At 34.4% G+C, this 21,147-nt stretch overlaps 1 protein-coding gene and 1 pseudogene across 1 annotated transcript; both read right to left on the reverse strand.

Annotated features, from left to right (window-relative positions):
* Positions 1-12,338: 12,338 nt before the first annotated feature.
* LOC132560375 (uncharacterized) lies at positions 12,339-13,382 on the reverse strand (annotated as a pseudogene).
* Positions 13,383-18,993: 5,611 nt separating this feature from the next.
* Positions 18,994-19,596, reverse strand: LOC132560376 (uncharacterized). The gene has a single exon (XM_060225045.1). It carries the CDS (start codon positions 19,594-19,596, stop codon positions 18,994-18,996), a length of 603 nt encoding a protein of 200 aa, XP_060081028.1.
* Positions 19,597-21,147: the final 1,551 nt, after the last annotated feature.

Below are 21,147 nucleotides of genomic sequence, written 5' to 3' on the forward strand. Positions count from 1 at the left end.
GGGAGGTGCATTAGCCCCATAATTCAACAATTTTCATAACTGGCGTGTATCTGGTAAAGTCAAATGAACATCAAGTACATATTTATATTCTGAAGTGTGGCACTATAACTTTAATGCTCAAACTGATTATCATGTCGGACTTGTACAACAAGTGAATGACAAATTCACTGCTGAAATACACTTGAAATGAGCCCCATGGCATGATCGAAACAGGCAAACTGAATAATCATAATTAGGATTCGTTCTTTAAAGATAGGCCTAACCACCTCTTGCTTTGGCATAACAAATCAACTATTCCGAGCATAAAGAAGTAAAGAAGAAAAATTAAGATGATTCAATACCCATTATAAAAAATGAAATTAAACATTTGATAACCAAACTGATAGTGGGCAGGGCATTTGTTGGCACCAAGTATAGTTAATGCCGATTTCTGAAAACATACGCAGTATTTACTACCATTATCAAACATGGTGCCAAACAGAAATTCGACAAGAAGGCAAACCTAGGAAAATTCTTATGTTACATGAATAAACAATTTATACAACCCATGCTAATTGGCGGTGCCTGATCATTACGAATTTACTACTATCTTCAAAAGTAGTGAAGACCAAAAATAATTGTTTTTACTCCAACTCTACATAATACATCACTACCTCTCGCTCATATATATTCTGGTGGTTTTACATTTTGCATCAAATGGAGGGTGTCCTAAGGACATAATAAACAGAACAATCCCATGAGATACATGTGTGTTACCCATCTTCATTGATCTACGGAGTTTTCGATACGCATACACGTCCTTATTGCCCTTTACAACCCTCGACTAATTACACTCGCCCTCGTTTGCTTACCACCAGTTCTCCTAACCTGGCCCAGGACCTGCATGCTTGATAATATCAAATTCTCAAAAGAACAGTATTTATTTTAATGATCAGCCAGCCAGGCTCTATACAAGCACATATTTCAGGTATTTATAAAAATATTGTCAGTCAAATTTCTAATTGCAATGGAGTTGTACACCTTGAATCCACAGCCCTGTTCCATCAGCCCACAAACACACCTTAATTAAACGAACTATTAGCCAGGATTGATCACAACCTTGTCCCACCTAGAGTGTATATATAGCCCTAGTTTGTGACTACTCGCTTTATTTAAGGTCAGGATGTATAATGACTTAGCTTTTATTCATATCTATTTACAATGATGACGTTGTATTACTTACGATATATACTATCAATAGCAAACATGAACAAGCATAAATAAAGAGAAAATCTATAAATAGCCATTCATTACAATAATAAAAAGTTGATACACATCATAATGGTTATGATTATCATACTTAATGACAGTCTTCCCAACCTGATTAGAAAAATGAATGCAAATTTCCAAGAATTCTCTTATTACAGTTTATTTAGGTCGATATACTTCAAAACATGGAATTTTGTTAGAAAAAAATAAAACGGTTTCAGGAAAAATCAACAGGCATGCCATTAATTGCAACTTATATCAACAATATCAACTTATTCTTTTCCTTACTTCCATTATTAAGCTTGCTTTTACACATTTGGATTTTGACAAACGAAAAACTTTAATCTACAAAATCCAAGATGGTCTCCTTTCAGCCGTTTCAGTTTTTTTTCCATCGGTCCCAATATCCAAGGGTCACAACTATGGGTAACAATTACCTACCTGCGAAATTTGAGATCCATCCAGTGCTTTTCAAGAAATAGCGATAAAAAAGCAAAAAAAAAAAAAAAAAAAATTAAGATGGTCGCATGTTTTATGTTTCTAATCAGTCATAAAATAACCCACATATTGAATTAGAGGATGATACATCAAGTGTTTTTTACAGATATTACGATAAGAATATTAAGAATGTCATTGTCAAACGTCGCCGCCTCTCAGCCACTGGATTCTCTGCTCAGTCCCAAGATATGCAATGCACATCCATGCATAATGAAAAAACAACTTCAAATGAAATTTGAGATTGATAAATTCAGCGTTTCTTAAGAATATCTATAGGAAATAGGGACTGTCAAAATATAACATGGCTGCCTTCTTGTTTATCATGTTGATGTTTTACTACTTAGAACCAAAAAGTGAAACCTAGATAAGAAATGTGAGAATGATCAATTTAGCGTTTCCTCAGATAAAGAGGAAACAAGAATGGTTTAAAGACGTATGGACGAAGGGCGATTTGAATTGATAATTGTTCTGTATCTTATTGAACCTTGTGCCACGTGTTTAGGCGAAATATTTTTGGCTTTATATGTAAGATAAAATTAGTAGAATAATAAGATTATTTGTTTGTTTATCCTACATAAAAATAACCACTCTGCTGACTAATGAATTTAACTGTAATGAACATAGCCATGTCAAGGGGACATAACTCTTTACCCGAGTAAATAATAATAGAAATAAGCAAGAAATGAAGCCAAACTTAACAAGAGAGTTACCGTTACTGTTCATTTGCATGAAGAAATAGTTGAAGGAAGGGACTCTGTGGAGAGTTACGTAAAATAGTAATTTTACAATGAAGAGCAAAATTTGTACAACAATTCAAACACAGCGACATTCTTCCACGTACCAAATCACTTAATCGAACGATCAAGCATTTGTACTAACATACAACCAACGACAGCAACCTTTCGAATAAAGGGCGTGTGGTCTGTGTAGTAATCTGCTGATCACGAAGGATGCTGTTTACAAACTTCAGACAGATCAAATGATACAATAACAGGGAACTGGCATCAGCTCAAACTGAGGCATGTCACTGCTGTGATTCATTAACTGTAGTTTTGGACATAACGAATCATCTGCAGTCGCAAGCATGACCATAAATAATTGGAGATGGGCAGCTTGGTGTCTACTGCAACTCTACATTATACCTCTCATTCATACAAGTATAATAGTGTTTTATATATTGCCTCCAATGAAAGAAGTTCCCTCGGCATATAAATAAAAACGTTACCCATGTTTACAGGGTTTATGATACGCAGGCACGTCATAATTATCTTTTACAACCATGGAGTAATTAATGACGCGCCCATTTGCTCACAACCTAAATTGACTCAGGACATATTTACTGCTTGATTATATCAAATTCACAACAGAACATTATTTAATTTTTTTGATCAACCAATAGGCTCTATACAAGTACATATTCCAGGTATTGATGGTGATTCTGTCAGTCAACCTTGCTCACAGAATTTCTCTTAGAAATGAAATGGTACCTGGTAAATCCATAGCCCTGTTCCATCTGCCAACAGATACTATTTGTTAAACAAATGCACTATTGGCCTAGGTTGATCACAGCTCGGTCCCTCCCAGAGTAAATATATAATCATGACATTACAGGATGTAATGATCAAGGCTTTGACAACATTGGCGTATATAAGGATGTAATGATCAAGGCTTTGACAACATTGGCGTATATAAGGATGTAATGATCAAGGCTTTGACAACATTGGCGTATATAAGGATGTAATGATCAAGGTTTTGACAACATTGGCGTATATAAGGATGTAATGATCAAGGTTTTGACAACATTGGCGTATATAAGGATGTAATGATCAAGGCTTTGACAACATTGGCGTATAAAGGATGTAATGATCAAGGCTTTGACAACATTGGCGTATATAAGGAGGTAATGATCAAGGTTTTGACAACATTGGCGTATATAAGGAGGTAATGATCAAGGTTTTGACAACATTGGCGTATATAAGGAGGTAATGATCAAGGTTTTGACAACATTGGCGTATATAAGGATGTAATGATCAAGGTTTTGACAACATTGGCGTATATAAGGATGTAATGATCAAGGTTTTGACAACATTGGCGTATATAAGGATGTAATGATCAAGGCTTTGACAACATTGGCGTATATAAGGATGTAATGATCAAGGTTTTGACAACATTGGCGTATATAAGGAGGTAATGATCAAGGTTTTGACAACATTGGCGTATATAAGGAGGTAATGATCAAGGTTTTGACAACATTGGCGTATATAAGGATGTAATGATCAAGGTTTTGACAACATTGGCGTATATAAGGATGTAATGATCAAGGTTTTGACAACATTGGCGTATATAAGGATGTAATGATCAAGGCTTTGACAACATTGGCGTATATAAGGATGTAATGATCAAGGTTTTGACAACATTGGCGTATATAAGGATGTAATGATCAAGGCTTTGACAACATTGGCGTATATAAGGATGTAATGATCAAGGTTTTGACAACATTGGCGTATATAAGGATGTAATGATCAAGGTTTTGACAACATTGGCGTATATAAGGATGTAATGATCAAGGCTTTGACAACATTGGCGTATATAAGGATGTAATGATCAAGGCTTTGACAACATTGGCGTATATAAGGAGGTAATGATCAAGGTTTTGACAACATTGGCGTATATAAGGAGGTAATGATCAAGGTTTTGACAACATTGGCGTATATAAGGAGGTAATGATCAAGGTTTTGACAACATTGGCGTATATAAGGATGTAATGATCAAGGTTTTGACAACATTGGCGTATATAAGGATGTAATGATCAAGGTTTTGACAACATTGGCGTATATAAGGATGTAATGATCAAGGCTTTGACAACATTGGCGTATATAAGGATGTAATGATCAAGGTTTTGACAACATTGGCGTATATAAGGATGTAATGATCAAGGCTTTGACAACATTGGCGTATATAAGGATGTAATGATCAAGGCTTTGACAACATTGGCGTATATAAGGATGTAATGATCAAGGTTTTGACAACATTGGCGTATATAAGGATGTAATGATCAAGGCTTTGACAACATTGGCGTATATAAGGATGTAATGATCAAGGTTTTGACAACATTGGCGTATATAAGGATGTAATGATCAAGGCTTTGACAACATTGGCGTATATAAGGATGTAATGATCAAGGTTTTGACAACATTGGCGTATATAAGGATGTAATGATCAAGGTTTTGACAACATTGGCGTATATAAGGATGTAATGATCAAGGTTTTGACAACATTGGCGTATATAAGGATGTAATGATCAAGGCTTTGACAACATTGGCGTATATAAGGATGTAATGATCAAGGCTTGACAACATTGGCGTATATAAATTGTGGGCTTGATGTGGTATCAGCTAGCACGTTTTCCCTCCCCTCTACTAACAACGCATTACCCTAACCTTCATGTATAGTCGGCTTCTATCCAAACTAATCAGTAAGAGTCTTTGTTGTCTGCAGATGGTCATATTGGCAGTAATCGCCTGTTCCTGTTTGAAGTCTCTGTGCTACCTATAAAATGCTTTAATCAGGATCATATTTCACTTAAGAAATCCTCCAATGTAAATCCTGGAAGAAGTCAAAAGATATAAAAAAAACTGGACTGTTTGATGTTTCAAGTCTTACGTTTGAAAATTTTCTGGCAGCATCAATTAAGTGTTCCTATTAGTGACTACCGTAGCTCTACTGCCCGAACGCCGATCTTTGACCTTGCATAACGTTTCGATACATTCAATCAATTTCTCATGTTTCAGCTGTGTTATGTTAATCACCTCTCTTAGAAAAGACGCCGATATTTATCTTCTTTCTTAAAAACTTTATGTAAAATTGTTGGCCCGCGAAACAGATAAATCGATCGTACCGTTGTTCAACAGTGAAAGAAAATCATTCGAAAACTCAAAACTTGCACTTCACTTTCATATTTCTACACACGTCACCTCTTAACCACTGAAAAAATATCTGAATACTTTTCAGTCCTAAAAAGAGAACTTGACCTTACGATGAAATGGAGCACTTTTATACCGCCACTGAAGGTTATGAAATTTAACGTTACAATGAAATATATTGGAAATGTAATTGCCGTTTCGGTCTTCGTTTGATTTGACTTGCCACATGCTCTTTGCATCAACTGTGTAATAGATACATGTAAGTAGAACCGAACGGGTTTCTGATTCTGAAGAAAAATGCCGAAGTTATTTAAATATAATTTACACATTTATATTTTATTGAGTATAGAATACAACGTGTGGTATACTTCGTGACCAACATATTACAGATAGGTATGTTTGTAGTGGCAAACTGTAAACCTTGACGTCTACTTTTTATTTTGGAACAAATCGTGTTTGCTGAATCTCTTGGAATCAGTTGATAAATAATATGCAAAATAAATTTAAAAAGAACAAAGAAAGTGCCGATATGTCAACAGAATTTCATTTAGTATTTAAAAGTGATGAAACGAAGACGAAATACATACAAACGATTTTCACGGAGACACATAAAAACGTACAGATTTCCCGGAAGGCATGCCATCTTCTGCTTCATCGACAAACCCGCAATGTGAGTTTCGGTCAATGCACGTCAGTAATTTCTCGTTCCCAACTCATTGTCAAATAAGATAATGTTAACAACAACGGAACCATTACATATACTAACGAACAACAAAGGCGTCAATTGAATAAAAAGATATTTGACCGAGACGTCATTGAGACTATCAACCTGCATCTCTCGAAAGTCTTTCATTGAATCAGTAACCTAAATACCTTCTCATCAAATGACATTTGGTTCCTCAATCCGTGAAGCAGTTTGATAGGACGGGGAAGTTTCAATCTGCAGCTTGATGTTGGTGGATGGCTCTGAAAACCAAGAATTCAGCGCGAGTTATCTCCCTTCGCATTGGCCACACTGATGTCTTGAAACTCTATGCAATAAGCCTAACAAACAAGCAAAACATGTTTACATTTTGTTGAATAAAACTTCGAATAATGAGTCGATGTTTATAAGTTAATGCAACTGACATGTTAATTAACACAAAACACCAACATTCAAACAAAATGTAAAAGGACAAAATTAAAAAAAAAAAAAAAAAAGGTACCGGAAGTATCAGCTGATAGAAATGGTCATGTCATATATATTGGGTTATACATTAAAGAGTTTAATGATAGGAAGATTATCCAAATATAGGATTGTTATACTTAATGATGATGTAAGCCGTAGGGTTAGTCAAACGTTTATATCATCACAATTCAATTAAAATTTATAGCAAACACTAGAGTGAATTTGAAGATTACATCATCACAAAGTTTTAACTGGAATGGTAAACCATAGGCTTAATTAAAAATTTATATTAATACAAATACAATTAAAAACCCCTTTGGTTAATCAAATGTTTATATCAAGACAAAACACAATTAAGATTTATGGTAAATCGTAGAGTAAACTTTGAAAATTAATTCAAAATACAATTAAAAAACCCATAGGAATTTAAGACTGATATCAACTCAACATCCAATTAAAATCCATTGCAAATCATCGACGACATCCGCCATGTTAACTTTGGAAATCAAAGTTAGTAATGTTACGTTCTCAAATCAGAACAAGGTATACAACCAACAGGCAAACGAACGAACAAGCATCAAATAGGCCCGGTTTCATGTAACAGAAAAATAGAATATTTTTCAATGAGATAATTATGGTGACCATAACACTTTTGAACCTTTGAACCCTTGTGTACGAGTTTGTCTGTCAGTTGACGACTTCTTGATTATGGGAACGGGCCCTTGACTATGGAATCAGCTGTGGGTTTCATAATGTACCCCTCACTCCAAATCAGCTTCAGGAAACAGATGGTGTCATTGTTAATTTTGTAAAAGATAAACTAGGTATAAATATGTCTGCTGATGATATCAGTAGATCCAACATCATCGGGAAAATCAACGTCCAAGGGAAGGCCCAATTGATGTGTCGATTTCGTAATTGGAAGATCAAGAACTCGATCTTTAAAGCGAAATATAAATTAGCTGTTAAACACAACAAAAATCCCGCGAAAATCTTCATTACCGAGGATCCAATGCGAACGCGCCAAGAACTGGTAACGCGACTCAATCAGCTCCGTCGGAATGATGACATCACTTCCGCTTGGACGATTGATGGCAAGATCTTTGTGAAAGTGCACACAAGTTCAGACAAATTAAAATTAACTCTCATTGTGATATTGACCGTCTTGACATCATGTGCAATGTGGGTGGACCATTCTAGAGCAACTTTGATCTGCATTTAATGTAAATACTTGTACATGAACTTTTTGATCTCGTCCTTATGATATGGATTTATATAAAAATAAATACAAGGTCCACACAATATATATATGTGTGTCTGAAATTACCGAGTTTTCGAGATTCTAAGTCTTCTGTACAAGATCTTAAGAATCTCTGTCTTTGTGTTAAGTAATTACAAAGTTCTGAGATCTTAAGTTCAAGTTCTTAGGTTTTTTATGTCAATGTGCCATTTATTATGAATTCCGTAAATATATCAACATTATGATATTTTTTTACATAAGATCTTCAGAATTTGTACCTATGTTGTCATCCAGTCATATATTATCAATATATTCAGAAACCTTCAATAACATATATACTATGTATATATTGCCAGTTATTATGTAGTCAACATGAATTACCAAGAATCTGAAATCTTAAGTACAAATTCTTGGGAATTTAAATTTGTTTTTGTCAGTTCTTATTTGTCAACAAAACTTATTTATTGAGTGCTTTTGCAAATAATCGAAAGAATTTATGTCTATGTGTTAGTCCTTTGGAATTAAGTTTCTATTGATTCTATAAAAGATCATCTTTTGAAATCATTAATACAAGATTTTCAGTATTTATTTCTTTGTGGTCAGTATACATGTTTTAGGAGACAGCTATTAACATCCAGTTGTACCAGACTATTATTTATTTTGTATCATAAAGAGCAGCATTTATCCATTTAAAACTAAACAACACTAGCTTAAACTTAACAAGAATGAAAATTATTTTGTGGAAAATGTATTCCCTACAAGTTACTCGATTTGAGGTTTAAAATCAGTTGATATTGTAATGTTGTTACAAAACTGTAGATAATCCTTGTACATTAACTCCATGCTATGTCATTGTTTATCACGGTATCAACTTATTTTTGTCTTATCATGTACATATGTTTTCTAGCCTTGTGCTAGATTTATTTCTTCTCTAATGGTATCTTACACTATCCTTCTCTACCTATCACCAATATTTTACTTTCTATACATTTCTACTACTTGTCTATTATCTCCCTTTGCAAACTGTTCACTGTTTATGTTTCATTGACCTTGGCTATTACATTCATGTTTATGTATCCAGATTCCGTTATTGATGGGGTCCCTGTGCGATTTACTGTTTTTTAATATGGTTAAAAGGTGATTTGTCTTCAATTTGGCACAGGGCCTCCATCGGAAGTTTTTATAATACATGTTATGGAAGACAAGTTATCAAAAAATGTGTTTATAAAATACATATCAATATCTAGAGTGTTTCTAGTAAATATACATGTCATAAAACCATTTTAATATCTAGTGCCAAAGCGAGTGTAGGATCTCTGATGTTAATCGGCTTACAGTCTCAATTTATTAATATATGTTTCTGTCATGTTTTATTATTACTTTTGATCATAGACATTGATGTGGAAACCAACCCCGGTCCCACTGAAAACGAATTAACTTTATTTCATTAAATACTAGAAGCATACGAAATAAATTAGGTTATATTGAAAATATCGCCAATGAATATAACATTTTATGTTTTACTGAAACGCACTTAGATCACCATGTATCATCAACTGAATTATTTATACCAAGTTTTTTGGAAACTTTTAGAAAAGATCGGAAATTCTCAGCTGGAGGAATATTGGTTTATTATTCTGACTCCTTAAAATGTAGTCGAAGAAATGATCTTGAATTTCTGGTTGGAGAAATTCTTTGGATACAGATTGAAATAGGTCGTCAATTAATTTTATTATGTACTGTTTATAGTCCAGTTTGGGAAAGTTTTAAGTATTCTATTGAAAAGCATAAGAAGTTACATCTTATGTAATAATTGTAGGTGATATCAATGTTGATTTTTAAAACCATATCGCAAAACCATATTTTACAGCAAATTATGTTAGAATTATATTTCACCAATGTTATTAATGAACCAACAAACACGGAATGACAAGACACAGTTTACTTGATCCTATTTTATTAAGTGATATATCTAAATGTAGTGATTCAAATGTAATTATGATAGACAGAATCATTAGTGACCATGATGCACGTGTAGTATTTTAATCTGTACCTGTAAATATATCTCACACCTATACTCGCGAAGTTTGGTTATACAAACATGCTGATTTTGATATGTTCAACCGTCTGATAAATAACTTTAACTAGACTGCATTTTTTTTTCAAAGGTTTGATTCTGTTGACGATGCTAGTGTTGAATTTACTAAACAGTTTTTAATCTTTCGCAACAGAATGTATCTCAAAATAATCAATTATAATAACACCTCGTGATAAACTGTGGATGAATTCTGAACTGAGAAAATCTATGAGGCTGAGGGATAGATTCCATAAAAAATATAAACGTAATAAGTCTATAGTTAATCTTTCAAACTAAGGCAAAGTAATAAGGTTGATAATATGAAAAAACATGCAAAAGAATTATTTCATGATAATGTTGAAACTGTTATTGACAATCTTGATACTAGTAATCCTAAATCTTACTGGAGACTTGTTCGTAAATCATTTAAGCAATCTGGGTCACAGGAAGTTGTTTCGCCAACTGTAAATTCTGAGAATGGAAATGTTGAACTGGGCGATATTGAAAATCTAATATTCTCAATAACTATTTTTGTTCAATTTCAACCTTAGATGAAAATGATGTCCCGTTACCAACTTTTGATTACAGAACTGACTTTCTTCTTGAATCCCTTTATATCCAATGTGATATTCTTAAAATCCTCATATTAGGTAAAGGATCTGGTCATGATTCCATGAGCCATCACATGTTGAAGTTCACAGCAAATTCTATATCTTAGATCTTGACAATTCTGTTTAATATGTCAATGAGCCAAAATGTTTTCCCTTTTACTTGGAAAAAAGGAATTGTTTTACCTCTATTTAAAAAGGAAGACCGGCATTTGGTGACAAACTTTCGCCCGATTACATTATTATCGTGTATTGGTAAAGTTTTTGAAAGAGTTGTGTTTAAGTATCTTTACAATTTTTTTATTGACCAATCACCTTTTTTATGAAAAACAATCTGGTTTTATGTCGCATCATTCAACCGTATACCAATTGTTAGAAATGTACCATAAAATGTGTTGCTTTCTTGAAGAAAAAAAAAAACCCCACACCTGTCTAATTTTTTTGTGATTTATGGAAAGCATTTTGACCGTGTTTGGAATAGAGGATTGATACATAAATTACATGCATATGGAATTGGTAGGGGGTGGGTGTTAAATTGGTTTAAAAGTTACATATCAGGACGTCAACAGCAAGTACTAGTTAACACAGTCTTCACAAATGTCCTTGGACCACTCTTGTTTTTAATATATATATATAAATTATATTGTTGATAATTTGGAAAGCATTTCTCGACTCTTTGCTGATGACACTATTTAATGTTTTCTTCTTCATCGTGTCCAACTTAAAAAAAACAAAGCAAAGTACTTTAAATAGAGAACTTCAGAGACTTAATAAGTGGTCCCAGGACTGGCTAACTAAATCTAATCCCCAAAAAACTGATTCCTAAATTGTACCACTTATACAACTTTCTTTTGGAGATGAAACTTTAAATTGCGTTTAAAGCCATAGACATTTAGGCGTTACTTTAAAATCAGATGCAAAATGGTCCCTACATATATCAGAAATTCAAAAATAATGTTTAGAAACGTATCAGTGTTAAGAAAATTAAAAAAAATTGTTGAGCAGGAAAACTTTATTAAGAATATACAAATCATTTGTATTGCCGGTTTTGGAATATGCATGTGAAGTTTGGGATGGTTGCTCTCTGGCAGATGCCTACAAGCTGGAACAAGTTCAACTTGAGGCAGCAAAAATCATTACTGGTATGCCATCTTTAACAAGCAATCAGTCATTGTATTATGAACCACAGCTTCAACCGTTATCAGAAAGAAGAAAATTTAAGAAACTTTCACTTATGTATAAAGTTCATTATAATCAAACTCCTTCCTTTTTTAAGTAACCTCCTTCCACCTAGGGTAGGCGAACGTAATGTATATAATGTAAGAGATAATGAAAACTATACTCTTCCTTACTTTCGTTTATCTACTTCTTATGAATCTTTCTTTCTATCTACAATTAGACCATGGAACAATATACCAATTAGCGCCAGAGATCAGCCATCCATCAACTGCTTCAAATAAAAAATCCACCAAAATCCAAACAACTTACCCATTTATTATTATGTTAGCAATATTTTACAGTATTTTTGCAGTAGTTTAAAATATGATTTATGTTATTAATATATGGACATAACCCATCAAGAGAGTGAACCAAAAGTAGCATGTTCTCGTTTCGCCCATTCTCTAGTATAGGTTTCAACGAAATCCATAAGTATCTTGAAATTCACATTCCAAAAAACAGACGGGGTTTCACGATATTTAGGGCCCTGAAATATGAAAAACCCTCGAAGCTTAACATTTTGAATAATGCTTAAATCAACAGCTACTATGTGCCCAGTTGAACCATAGTTGTAAGTAAAGATTGAACAAGAACAAGCTGACGGAGGACAAGTTCAAAGGTTATCTACGTTTAGTTGCTGCTGCGTTTATTTGTAGATGAAATATTTGGATGCAATGGGCTTGGAGTAACTGTGGGAAATTGCAGGGATGTTTCTTCTTTAAAAAATATGGTGGAATGTCAGCCTGAACAGACTTCTGGTGTAAAATATTGCTGATGTTTATAGAATCCGCTCCCTTAATTACAAACTCAACATTCATAAATAAGCGAGTTGATGGAGGATCGCGGCAATCTGTTCGGGCAGATTTAGAGGCCTGATTTGTGCCACATCAGCAATACTTTTAAGAAGTTTCCAAACTAGTTTCCACAGGTCACCAGAGGCTGTATTATCTTAATCTATTTGAACCTTTCGTAGCATGGAAAGACGAAGCGAATATTACGTAGAACGAACCTAGTGGTTTCTGTAACGTATCCATTAGGTTTTCAAACCTGACAGTATATCCGCTAGATTTATTATAATGCCTCTGTCCGTGGCAAACATTACGTATAATTTGGGGAGCGAATAACGTCATATCGTTAGTGCTACTGCACCCAGGCCTGGGGAAATTTCTTACCGAGTCCACGCGGTCATTGCAGCAATATGGCGCACCAGTGCCAAACAGTCTAATATAGTGTTCCTCACGTTGTCTACTGACCGGTGTTCTCTGTTTGGGGTTATTTGTACGGTGGTATATTTTTTCAAAATACGAACATTCATCGAGAGTATGGAGTGGTCTGGGAGGTTGAAATGTTGATAAAAACATTTATTCTCTCCGCGGTTCACTGCTGAATGATGACCATTCATAGCTTGTCTTAACTGTCCTTTTGTTTCACCAACATATATTAAATCACACAGATCGATAGTTTTAGAATTTAGGGGCTCAAAGCTTCTGGTAGTATAAACTTTATTAGTCAGAGAACTAATGTAATTCTTACCAGTAATTATAATATTGCATGTTTTAGTGTTTTTTGTTCCTCATTCTGAAATGTTAAAAAAATCCGAAGTGTCTGATTGACTATACAATTTGTTCCTGTTACAATTTGCGTGAAAAATATAAGCTGTTGAAAAGAGTATACCCACGCGAAGACAAAATGTGTCAAAAAAATAGATTGATGACGCATTACTCCTTGTGACTGTGAAAAACGTGCGGTAAACAATTACTTCTTCGTTATTCTATGAAAGGTAAGAGATATTTTGAGACACACTTACATATACGGAAAAAATATTGGAGTGGTTATGAAAATAACACATGGGCATGCGTCACTACGATAGTTCATCAAATTTACAAAATTCTTCAATAATTGAGCTACTGGCATGATTATCATAAGAAAAAGGGAACAAGATTTTATACAAAGTGCTTCATGGACCTCATTTGGAGAAATGAAGTGTGGAGTTCATATTGATATCAACGAAAATATAAACAGAAATGTCATTAATTTAAGAATTTATTGCATCAAACAACACCAATACATGGCCTAATATTATCTGCTGTCCCCATTGCATGATCGTAAGAGGCGACTAAATTCGGATCTTTACATTTTCTCCATTTGCTAAAGCGCTTTCCTCTTTGTTATGTCTCCCTTTAGTTGAATGGTGTCTGTCTCCAAACCGAGATATACCAGAGTGTTTGAAAACAAGTCTAAATACTTCGTTTGTAATGTGCAGCACCTGTAATAGTGAAACGACAGATTTTTCTCGTTGTAAGTATTATGTGACCGTTCGATGTGTTCTTCTGGGGCTTCTGACAGCATTCTTTGCATGAAATATGCACGCTAACCCACTGATCCAACACAGGCCATGTTTCTGCCGTAAAGTCAGAGTTTTTCATTAAATTTCTTATATGAATTAAATTTACGCATACACGAGCTGACTATGCCTTTCGTTGTTAGCTGTGTCTAAGGTATATGTTATTTCAATATTCACGTGTTCAGTGATTAAACACCGGCATATTATACATATTGATTATAAATTGTGGACATTGGCAAGGTGGCCCTTCTGGCTCTATTCATTTGAGTAGTACATGTGGAAGTGCAGTGAGGAATAAAACCAGATTTTAGTCACACGTGTAATTAGTTAATATGGTCACGTGTGTTTATTTCTTATTTAATAACTATTAATAAAACATTTGGATACTGACTTGCAAAAACTCGAGACATTTGGCTCACTGAGGGCTAATGCATTGTTATGCTGAGCCAGTTGATGTAACGACATTTAAGTCTTTTTCATGCGCTCTGAAAACAATCAAATATCATTATGTATATGTACCATTGACAAGTATTATTCAAATGTTGGAAAAACACAATAAATACGAGAAAACAAAAATCTATTCGAGGTATTGCAACATTACAGTGTTATGTTTCCTAAAATTCTGATGATCAGATAATTGTGTAACTATGCTGTGCATTGATCATTTAAGTTTTTTTCTCTCTCATTATTATTCATTTATCTATTTATTCATTGTGATCTTCACTTGAAGCCAATTCTTTCCATAAGGTTTTAAAAAGTTCGAAAACCGTTCTCCCAGATTTCAATTCATTTCATTCTTGTACTAATTGATAAAACACATATTGAAGCTAGTAATCAAAATATTGCACACAATATAAAACCCTGGCACGTTTTTATATATCTTTAGCAATAGTTTGGTTTAGAAAATGTTAAAATCCGCAATTTTCCCCTTAAACTATCTATATACCAATACAAATTGGATAATAAAAATTGAGTAATGTTTCAGAGAGGTAAAAAAATAAGAGTTTGTGAAAAAGGTTTGAAGGCACTGACGTGTTGATTAACTAAACTAAAAACACATTGCCTTTGGGCCTTTTTAATCTGAAATATGCTATTTTTTTCTTCTTTTTTGTATTCTCACTAATAATACTACAAGTATGCAAACTTTGGAAGAAATCAACGTGTTGGTTTTTATGAGAAATTTAAACTTTACATTACTGAATTTGAACATTGAAAAAAAATGTGTATATATATATTTATATTTAGGTATGTGTGTACAATACAATTTTCTATTCCATTCTACTAAAAATCGGATTTAAATTCAATCGTCTGTCTTTTCCTCAGAAATGGATATTGCCTACATAGATGTTGCGGCAAACTTTCGGGCAAGGCGGAATCTGTACAAAGTTATTTTGATGATGCATTTTTATTTATCTCTAATGCCTGAAGTTTATTTCATCCGACATTATCTGAATAGTATATATTATAGGCATCCTGCAAGATGTCCAGGGAATTCGCCACAATTAAAATAGACCTTCAACTGTTCACAGGTTGATAATTTTTGTTTTTATCAATTTTTTTCAAAAGCAGATTAGGATATAAATAAAAAAAATCCACAAATTTTGAAAAGTTTCATGTTTCTTTACTACAGTACAGAAATGTGTCTTAAAAACACATGGAACAGTCGGAAATATTGGTGGTTTCTCTTGTAGCAAATTCTTTAAATTCAGGCATTTTATGACTCATGACGTCATCGAGCCAAATAATGCGTTGAAACTGGCGTAGCATACTTTTTGTCATACTTTAGCAAAGCTCCATCGGCCTCGTCACACATAACTCCATCAATATTTGGAACGTCGAACTATGTATAATATAAAATGTAAAAAGTTTCCTTTTCATAAAAAAATGAAAACTTATCCGTGAATTATAGGGGGAAAGTGTTTGCGTATGAATGGGGAAGATAGCAGCTTTATATTCCGATTATGTATGCGAATGATACTGTTCGACCCTCAGTAAAAAGATCTCCACACAAACTGTGTTTAAGCGCACACAAATACTGTATGTATTATTTCAATGTGTAAGTGCCAACACACGAAATCAGCAGCAGAAATCAAAGGCCAGACGGAAAGACAATATCGACATTTTTATTGGGAAACATTCAAACACTAAGTCTTAACAATTCAACTTTGACCTTGGAATTTAACTTTGAACAGCAGACATACAATTAATATCATATACAGAAAATGAAATACAACAGTTCACTGTTTTGCGGTAGCACATGTTTATCAATTATACCGTTATTGAAACCGAAAATGTTTGAGTCCCTTCGAAAAATATCAAAGACTAACTAACAAATACCAACTAAAAAAAAAAAAAAAAAAAATCAACTTATCTTCAGGCATTCAACACAGGCGTTTTGGCCAGTCTATATCAAAGTTTATTTCAAATTTGCAAACTTGTTGGTAAGGGCGCGATGACGGAGGTGTTACTAAATTGGTTTTTACGCGCAAAAAAGGCGCCAAAACTATTAAATATCAAATAAACTAATGGCAAGCGGAACAACCAAAAGCAACAAAACGAAAAACAAAACTTACAAACACGTTATGTAGGAACTATTTCCATCCTTTCCCCCTATTTTGCAGGTGCTCGTTTTTTCTCACCCCCACCCCCACCCCGCCCCCGCGCTCATTGACCTTTCACGCGCCACAAGATGAATGCGCTACGCTTAATCCACCTGACAAATCCTTTGTTGGAGGCTAATTGAGTTCTGAATCAATTAGACGTCTGCTATATTACTTTGGTCGATAAACAGATTTTGGGCTGATCTTGCCAGACTTTTTGTGAAACTCGACGAAGTTTCGGACTGACTGACAAGATCCCTGACAAAAATGGACCTTCAATGTAGTGGAAAAGAAAAGGCTTAAATCTGCTGATACATATCATACTTGTAAAAATGCAATACAAACAATATTTATGGATCATAACAACGTTAAAGACGGTTTTCCGCATTTTGTTTTATGTTTTTGCCCGCAAATTTTCTTCCTGTTATAACAACGAATGACCATTTGATTTCTTCTTAACGTACGAAAGTGGCAAGGTTTCCATAGGTATCACGAACGGTAAGTAAATCGTGTTACAATTTCGTATATTACAATTAAGCAATATGAACCAAAACAGTCATTTTGGTGCATTTTTGTCATGTAGAAATACAAAGGTATTCAAAATACAAATTGTATGAATATTGTACAACGTTTCCGATCACCTCCTAAAAACCACAACTCAACAGGTCGCCAAATCTCATGTGTACCTACTGAACATAAAATGTTACGTTGTATCAAATCTCAAGACATTGGTATCCAAGGTCAAATTATCATCATTACTGTAGTACTAACTGTACATAAATCTTACTTCATGATCGATTCATTTCCGAAAATTTTGCAACCGAACAAATTCCAGTAACTCTTCCGACATAAATTAAAAGATATATATCAAAGAACGATAATCCTGTAGCAAACGGTTTCGCGAAAGTTTTAATTGTCTCTTACATGTTGTGATATGGAGCTCGCAAAAATGAGTTTGTTTGCAGTATAGGTACGAAGTATCAGAAACACTTATAATTTGCACATTTTGAAAAAGTCACAGTATCTATCAATATGGAATATATTCTTTTTACACATCTTTATACGGACTAAAAAAGTCACTTTGCTCTGAAGTCGTTGTTTTTCAAAACCAATAAGAACAATATACATTCCTGTCTTTTAACATAGACAAATTCTGATAAGGTCTATTAACGTCATAAGGTCATTGTAAAGGTTACCATGGCAATAGGTCAGATGACATCTCAATGCTGATCAATATTCATTTTCACATTCTGCTGCAATAGAGCTACTAAGCATATGCGTACAAGTCACAGGGGTTCGCTCTTCTTGTTAGTATTATCAAAAATTCAATCTGAAACATGAACGACGATTGGTAATTGAAAAATTTGTTTATTTAGATTTACGCATCTGGATTTCCCTTAAATAATTACAACTCTTTTTAAGAATAGCAATTATCTCTCCAATTAATTCTTTTATATAAGTTGATTGCGGTAAGTATGCGTGTTTTCTGATTATTTTGTTTGATGTGTCTATAGACGAGGTAAATTTTCATACATTTTTGCACGAAACAATAATCCGTACGTTGGTGGGAACCCACCTTCGACGGATATCGATGTACTGTGCAACTATAAATTATACAAAGGTAATGATAATTTTTAAGTGTGATAACTGATTTTTATTGTTTTCTTTATATTTTTTGTTATATTTTTCATTCTCCATGATATTGTTAAAGATAAAATACAGGCTGTAATATTGACCATTTGAAACTCCAATTGGAAATATGCATTGTTCAAATATGAAGAAAATCGGTATTTAAAAAAAAAACAATATAATTACAGGAGTTCACAAATTGTATTTTGATCGATACTTCTGTTTTATTGCTCACAGATATTAATGACAATATGTCTTAGGATCGATACGAATTACAGGATCGGTAACAAAAACATATCTACATGTCTCCTTTTCCAGTAAATGTATGTATATCTCTAAAATATATCTGTAAAGATTTAATGAAAATATCGTCGTTCTTGTCCACTGAATAGTTGTTTCCAATGGCCAAATCTCGGAATCAATTAGCACCCAATTCTTTCTTAACGTCCCAGTTTCAAAAGTCGTTCTTTGTTGACGGCGAGTTCTTCCTCAAGCCTACGCCTGCCACTCGCTGCCAACATGTCAGCCAAGGACGACAACGCACCGTTTATCGATAACCTTTGACCCCTCTTCTGAAGCTCAGCTGCATTTGTATCCAGCAACGATAACTTTTGATGTGCATTTTCGATATCGTCATCTGATACATGTTCATATTTTGAAGCCCTCTGTGTGTTTTGTACCACATGCTCTGCTAGATGGGACATTTCCTGGCCGTTTCCAATGGGATCTCTGTCGTTCATTCCGAGTGAATGACCACCGCTTCGCTTTCCTAAGGTAGACATTTGCTGTCTCACCCGGGCGTATTGATCTACTCGACGACGTCTCTGAGAAGCAAACAACATCCGGGCGAGCATGCGCAGATCTGCATTCAATGATAATGGCATGGCTCGTTTTTCAATATTGGTTTCAACATCCGGTTTCCCAGAATTATGCTGTTCTAGGAGAGTGTCGCTCGCCGTCTTCTCAAAAGCGTATGTATTTGCAGTCGGGAGGTAGATCATCACCAAGCCGATAAGAAATACTGGAACATTTTGGATCGCCATTTCTGAAAGATAAAGACAAACATGATACACAATTCATGACATGGCACATGTGAACACTATTTCTGCGAATTAGAAAAGGAAACAATCTTAAAATTTATGTATCTTAAAAGTGTGTAGTGACTATGTTACAAGTGTGTAGTGACTATATTACAAGTGTGTAGTGACTATGTTACAAGTGTGTAGTGACTATGTTACAAGTGTGAAATGACTATATTACAAGTGTGTAGTGACTATGTTACAAGTGTGTAGTGACTATGTTACAAGTGTGTTGTGACTATCCTACTAGTGTGTAGTGACTATGTTACAAGTGTGTTGTGACTATCCTACTAGTGTGTAGTGACTATGTTACAAGTGTGTAGTGACTATGTTACAGGTGTGTAGTGACTATGTTACAGGTGTGTAGTGACTATGTTACAGGTGTGTAGTGACTATGTTACAGGTGTGTAGTGACTATGTTACAACTGTTTAATGACTATGTTACAAGTGTGTTGTGACTATGTTACGAGGATGTGGTGACTATCCTACAAGTGTGTAGTGACTATGTGACAAGGGTGTGGTGACTGTACTACAAGTGTGTAGTTACTATGTTACAAGTGTGTAATGACTATATTACAAGTGTGTAGTGACTATGTTACAAGTGTGTTGTGACTATCCTACTAGTGTGTAGTGACTATGTTACAAGTGTGTTGTGACTATCCTACTAGTGTGTAGTGACTATGTTACAAGTGTGTAGTGACTATGTTACAAGTGTGTAGTGACTATGTTAAAAGTGTGTAGTGACTATGTTACAGGTGTGTACTGACTATGTTACAATTGTGTAGTGACAATGGTACAAGTGTGTAGTGACTGTGTTACAAGTGTGTAGTGACTATGTTACAGGTGTGTAGTGACTATGTTACAAGTGTGTAGTTACTATGTTACAAGTAATGACTATTCTACAAGTGTGTAGTGACTGTGTTACAAGTGTATAGTGACTATGTTACGAGGATGTGGTGACTATCCTACAAGTGTGTAGTGACAATGTGACAAGGGTGTGGTGACTATACTACAAGTGTGTGATGACTTTCCTACAAGTGTGTGGTGACTATGTTACAAGTGTGTAGTGACTATGTTACAAGTGTGTAGTGACTATGTTACAAGTGTGTAGGGACTATCCTACACGCGTGTAGTGACTATTACAAGTGTGTAGTGACTATGTTACAAGTGTGTAGTGACTATGTTACAAGTGTGTAGTGACTATGTTACAAGTGTGTAGTGACTATGGTACAAGTGTGTAGTGACTATGGTACAAGTGTGTAGTGACTATGTTAAAAGTGTGTAGTGACTATGTTACAAGTGTGTAGTGACTATGGTACAAGTGTGTAGTGACTATGGTACAAGTGTGTAGTGACTATGCTACAAGTGTGTAGTGACTATGTTACAAGTGTGTAGTGACTACGGTACAAGTGTGTAGTGACTATGTTACAAGTGTGTAGTGACTATGTTACAAGTGTGTTGTGACTATGTTACAAGTGTGTAGTGACTATCCTACAAGTGTGTAGTGACTATGTT

This window comes from Ylistrum balloti, unplaced genomic scaffold (genome assembly GCF_031769215.1).
Source record: "Ylistrum balloti isolate Yb309-2 unplaced genomic scaffold, AGI_CSIRO_Ybal_v1 Utg371054, whole genome shotgun sequence".
In the NCBI taxonomy this organism is placed as follows: domain Eukaryota; kingdom Metazoa; phylum Mollusca; class Bivalvia; order Pectinida; family Pectinidae; genus Ylistrum; species Ylistrum balloti.

Excerpts from the sequence above, each read along its gene's own strand:
- LOC132560376 (XM_060225045.1), bottom strand. The coding sequence starts at position 19,596 with ATGGCGATCCAAAATGTTCCAGTATTTCTTATCGGCTTGGTGATGATC.